Below are 5647 nucleotides of genomic sequence, written 5' to 3'. Positions count from 1 at the left end.
CAGGAGGGAGGACACTGGGTGACCCCACCGAGATGCCAGCGGTGCCACCCTGCCCAGCCCAGCCGGTCCCTTCTCTCTTGCAGTCCATCCACTCCCTCATCAATGACTTCAAGGATCCCCCCACCTCCAAGTACAGAGCTGCCCACGTCTTCTTCACTGACTGTGAGTACCTCGGGGGGGAGGGAAAGTCCCTGTCACTAAAATGCATGCGAGCGGAGACGGAGGGATGCTGAGTGCTGCCCTCCTCCTCCTCCTCCCCTCGCAGCCTGCCCTGATGCCCTCTTCAACGAGCTGGTGAAATCCCGCGCCGCCAAGGTCATCAAAACCCTGACGGAGATCAACATCGCCTTCCTCCCCTCCGAGTCCCAGGTGAGGCCGGGCCGGGGACCGTCCCCGCCAGGGTGGTCCAGGGGATGGGACAGCTGGGGGATGCTCCGGGTCCTTCTCCAGCCCATCGGGGTTTGTGTAACAGCCTCGCCCCCCTCTCCCCCGGCCGGCTCCTCGCCCCCTGCTCAGCTCCTTCCTCCTCCCTGTCTCCTTTGATTACTTCTCAGAGCTGATCCGCCACCGGGGATTTAGCTGGCACCGCGCTTTGGCCCTGTGCCGGCAGCTGCATTGGCCGTCCCAGTGTCCCCCCCGGCACGGCCTCCAGCCAAGGGCACCGAGAAGCCAGCCCTATGCCATCCGCCCCTGCTGGGGACGTGGGGACAAGGGGAACAGGGAGGGACAGACGGCGCCAGACCCGCTTGGTGCCATTAACCTTTCAAACCTCAGCATTTCCTTGGAGAAAAACAAGTGGAAGATGAACTCTTGGCATCTCCACGCGCAGCCAAATTGGCTTCTGGTCTTGACTGGTGGCACGGCCAGGGAGCAGCATGTCCCCACTTGTCCCTGGGTCTCTGGTTCCCTGCCTGGGAGCGGGTGACTGCTGTGGGCAGGGGGTCTCCTGCCTCTTCTGCTCACGCTGGGGGCTACACGGGGGTAGGGACCGTGCCACGGAGCCGGGGCTGGGGAAGGCATCAGGGTCCAGAGCTGGCAGCCCAAAGCCCGACGGACACCCCCAGCATCACTGAGCTCTGGCTGCTCGGTCCCAGGCTCCGGTGGAGACCTTCCTCTGGGGTGGAGTCTGGTTTCCAAAGCCACCGGCGTGTCCACTCTCCTCCGGACGTCCCCCCTCAGCGCATCCCCTCTAACCTGCCTCCCACTGCACCTCCCAGGTTTACTCCCTGGATTCAGCCGACTCCTTCCAGAGCTTTTACAGCCCCCACAAGGCCCAGATGAAGAACCCCATCCTGGAGCGCCTGGCAGAGCAGATTGCCACACTCTGCGCCACGCTGAAGGAGTACCCGGCTGTGCGGTACCGGGGGTAAGGGCAACGCGGTCGGCACCCCCCAGGGACCTGCACTCTTCCCCCCGCAGAGCTGGGGCCATGCCCAGCGTGGGGCATGGGTGAGGTCGTGCTGTGTCCCGTGCTGGTGAGGGTGGAGGGATGGAGGAGATGGTGGGGTGGACAGACAGGGTAAAAACAGGCTCGGACTTGAAGATGGTGTGTCAAACCGGGGAGGTTCGGACCCTAAAATCCATGCGGCACCAAGACAAAGCCGAACCGCCCAAGGAGAGGTGGAAATGGGCAACAAAACCTGCTCAGGTCCCTCTTCTCCCATGGGCCAAGGATGTTGCACAGGGAAAACAGCAGCTCCTCCCCAGCCCGTGCTGGTAAGAGCCGGCCGCCCTGGGGAGCTGACCTCTCCTCCTGCCTCCTCCAGGGATTACAAGGACAACGCCATGCTGGCGCAGCTCATCCAGGACAAACTGGACGCCTACAAGGCTGATGACCCCACCATGGGCGAGGTGAGCAGGGACGGTGCTGGCAGCCCTGGGGGAGGATGCTCGGGTGATGCTTCACTCCTAAAGTCCCGCCTGAGCTCTGCCACGCAGCAGTTGCAGACCCCAAACGGGGACCTTGAAGTGGCCCGGCTTCTCCTGACCAGCTGTGGGGCTGGGGGCTCCTCCAGCCCCACTGCTGACGGTTCCCCCCCGGCTCTGCAGGGTCCGGACAAGGCTCGCTCCCAGCTCCTCATCCTGGACCGCGGCTTTGATCCTGCTTCCCCAGTGCTGCACGAGCTGACCTTCCAGGCGATGAGCTACGACCTGCTGCCCATCGAGAACGACGTCTACAAGTGAGTGCGGTACTGCCATCCCCACAACCCCCCTTGTTCCCCACGAGTCCAGCACTTGAGCGGGAGTTGGAAGCTCAGCCATGAAGTCTGAGCCCTCAGCATCATCCCTCCATCCTTCACGAGTCATCGGTTGGGAGAAACCGTCCCAGGCCGCAGGCTGGCAGGAGCGATGGGCAGAATTGATGCAAAAGGGGTTTTTCTAACCTTCAACCCTTGCTCCTTCCCAACAGTTAGCAGTTAAAGGGGTACGAGAAGGCGAGATGTGAAACTGAGTTGAAATAACTTCACCCCACTGCTGGCAGAGCCAAGAAGAGCCCCCACGTCCCCCCATGTCCCTAGAGCCCAGGCAGCGAGGGGACAATGTGCCTCCCCAGCCCTGTCCCCACCGTCACGCTCCCTGCCCTCTTCCCAGGTACGAGACGAGCGGTATCGGGGAAGCCCGGATTAAGGAGGTTCTCCTGGACGAGGACGACGACCTGTGGGTCACTTTGCGCCACAAACACATCGCCGAGGTGTCCCAGTGAGTGTCCCTGCGGGCGGTTTGCCAGCTGGGTGGGACATCAGCTTGGAACTGCCACCCACCCCACTGTCAGGGTCCCCTCCCCGCTGACGGCTGTGCCCTCCTCCTCTTCCCAGGGAGGTGACCCGATCCCTGAAGGAGTTTTCTTCAAGCAAGAGGATGAACACAGGCGATAAGGTGACCTGACTGCCCCTGCTGAGCTGGGGATGGGCACCCGGGGGGGCTCAGCCGTGGGCTGGCAGATGGCAGAGTCTCCTGGGGACACCCGATGGGGACCTCTGCAAGGAGCCAAGGGTGTTCAGGTCCCTGACGGGGGGCGATATCTGTGGGGTGCTGGCCCGATGCCTGGGGCTGGGGAAGCAGGGTGCCTCGGGAGAGCACCGCACCATGAGGGTCACTTTGCCCCTGGCACGGGGTCCGTGCCCATCCTACAGCGACTGCCTCTGTCCCCGGCCAGTTCTCTTGTGGAGACCCCGAGTCGGTGGCAGTGAGGGGACCCCGGTGGAAATAGGATGTGAAAATGGCCAGAAGCAGCATCTCGGCCTCAGCCAAGTGCACGGGGGTCCTGGAAGAAGGTCCTGGGGGGATTTTTCCCCCCGGCACTGCCGGTTGCAGAGCTGCAGACCCCCTCTCTGCCCCTCAGCCGCAGCGGAGGAGACGTGGCCATGCCACAGCTTCGCCAACCCCCCCCCGAGGGGCTCACGGGGGGACAGAAGTCCTTGGCAGCATCGTGCCCTCTCTGCTCACGGTCCCTTAGTCCCCAGGGGTGAGTGACCATGTCCCCTTCCCTCGCAGACCACCATGAGAGACCTGTCCCAGATGCTGAAGAAGATGCCGCAGTACCAGAAGGAGCTCAGCAAGGTACGAGGAAGGGGGTAAAGGTTCGTGCGGAGCGGCTGTTGCTGAGCCCACCCGGGAAGCAGGCGATGGCAGCTCTCCCCGGAGGGTCCCCGGCCACGGGTGGGGGCGGAGGCTGCGGTGGTGGCACGGGGACCTTCGGCTGCTGCCAGCACTGCAAGGGTGACTGCACCGCTTGTGTCTCCCCAGTACTCGACCCACCTGCACCTGGCTGAGGACTGCATGAAGCACTACCAGGGCACTGTGGACAAGCTCTGCAGAGTCGAACAGGTACTGGCTTCCCCCAGCCCCGCATCCCCATGGGGACAACGGGGCGGCACCTCCTGCCCCACAGCTCAGCACTGAGCTGTGGGGTGATGAGCATGTGTGTTCTCTGCAGGACTTGGCCATGGGCACTGATGCTGAAGGCGAGAAGATCAAGGACCCCATGAGGGCCATCGTCCCCATCCTGCTGGATGGGAATGTCAGCACCTATGACAAGATCCGCATCATCTTGCTCTACATCTTCCTGAAGAACGGTGAGGAGGAGAGCTGGGCAGGGCTGGGCAAGATGTGCAGGCAGCTCTGGGTGGCAAAGAGCTCAGGGTTTGGACAACATAAGCCAGATGGAAAAGCTCGGCCTTGTCTCCCTGACCACCACCAAGCTGGGCGCCCTAAGGTGACGATGGAGGGGCTGTGTCCCTGCCGGGAGTCAGGAGGACACCATCTCCCCCGTTGCATTTCCAGGTATCACCGAGGAGAACCTGAACAAGCTGATCCAACACGCTCAGATCCCAGCAGAGGACAGCGAGATCATCACCAACATGGCCCACCTCGGGGTGCCCATCATCACAGACGTGAGTGTCCACCTCCCACTCCCCGCAGCCCTCCTGACCCCTCAGGAAGACCACGGTACCTACTCTGCTCTGGGAACCGTGTACCCCCCCGGGGTGCCCCCAGCACCCCTCCGAGGTGACCGCGGTCCCACCACCGGAGCCCCCGTGTCTCAGGGTGTCCCTGTGCTCTTTCCGCCCAGTCCACCCTGCGCCGCCGGAGCAAGCCGGAGCGGAAGGAGCGGATCAGCGAGCAGACCTACCAGCTCTCCCGATGGACCCCCGTCATTAAGGACATCATGGAGGTGAGCCAGCAAGGACAGGGACAGGGGACAGAGCAGGGACCTCAGCACCGCCCGGGAAGGGACCTGCAGAGAGCCGGTTGCTTCCAGCCCAAACCCTGGCACCTCTCCCCGACACGTGCCCTCCAGGCTGCTTGCTGCCTGCCACTGCCACAAGGTTGGGATGTTTCGGGAGGTTTTCCTGGCCCCGACGTGCACCCAGGCGGGTTGCACAGCATCTCCGTGATACAAAACGCGGTAACAAACCGGGTGCCCCTTGTGCCGCTCCGGCTGCCGCGATGGGCACGGCTCTGGGTGCCCTCGTCGCGGCGTTGCCGGTGTCATGGCTGAGCAGGGGGACAGGCGCAGCGCCATTCAGCGCTCGGGTAGCACCGGGCAGAGCCAAAAGTGATTTTCTCCAGGCACTGCCTTCCTCCTGACCCGCTCCCTCCCGGCCCCCCCTCAAATCGGAGCAGCCCCCTGGGGTTTGCCCGGAGCCAGAGGGATCCCAGGCACCGAGGCTGCACCCTCACACTCACACGGACATTTCCCACCTGCTCAGACAGACCCCAGAGCCGCATTTTTGGGGGGCGGGGGAGGGATATTGCTGCAGTTCAGTGCCACCTCTGCTCCCACGCACCGATGACGAGCACAGCCCCCCTCGTTTCCAAGAGCGCGCATCACGCCAGCTCTCGCCTTCCTCTGCCACAGCCTGCGCAAACCCTCCCGGGATGGCTTTAGGCACCCCAAAACCTCATCCCCGGAGACCAGAGGGGACCGCACAGGGCAGCAACAGCTCCCAGAGAGCGTTAACCCCCCACTACCGACGAAAACACGAGCAGCTCACTTACCCCAGGGCTGGATCACCGGTGTGAAGCCTCCCGCTCAGCTCATGCCCTTGAGCTTCTTAAAAAAACTCTTTGCCTTCTCCCCCCCATCAACCTCCCTCCACATCCCCCCCCCCACCCCAGGGCGAGCCCCACCCCATACCCCGCT

The 5647-nt window shown here is 63.5% G+C and overlaps 1 protein-coding gene across 3 annotated transcripts in view; it reads left to right on the top strand.

Annotated features, from left to right (window-relative positions):
- Positions 1-5647, top strand: part of LOC104284131 (syntaxin-binding protein 1) — an 8653-nt gene that overhangs the window by 1213 nt on the left and 1793 nt on the right. The window contains exons 4-15 of one of the 3 annotated variants that reach the window (XM_009882418.1): positions 33-162; positions 266-369; positions 1218-1366; positions 1767-1851; positions 2050-2180; positions 2593-2700; positions 2817-2877; positions 3496-3561; positions 3748-3828; positions 3938-4076; positions 4285-4394; positions 4574-4675. In XM_009882418.1, the coding sequence (XP_009880720.1) occupies positions 33-162; positions 266-369; positions 1218-1366; positions 1767-1851; positions 2050-2180; positions 2593-2700; positions 2817-2877; positions 3496-3561; positions 3748-3828; positions 3938-4076; positions 4285-4394; positions 4574-4675 (1266 nt within the window). The remainder of the gene's footprint in view (positions 1-32; positions 163-265; positions 370-1217; positions 1367-1766; positions 1852-2049; positions 2181-2592; positions 2701-2816; positions 2878-3495; positions 3562-3747; positions 3829-3937; positions 4077-4284; positions 4395-4573; positions 4676-5647) is intronic. The other 2 variants (XM_009882420.1, XM_009882419.1) reach the window with 2 other exon arrangements.

The sequence above is a fragment of the Charadrius vociferus genome, unplaced genomic scaffold (assembly GCF_000708025.1).
Source record: "Charadrius vociferus isolate BGI_N301 unplaced genomic scaffold, ASM70802v2 scaffold2933, whole genome shotgun sequence".
NCBI classification, from domain to species: Eukaryota; Metazoa; Chordata; class Aves; order Charadriiformes; family Charadriidae; genus Charadrius; species Charadrius vociferus.
Note: the sequence above shows the minus strand (reverse complement) of the source record. Positions and strands in the feature narration are given on the sequence as shown.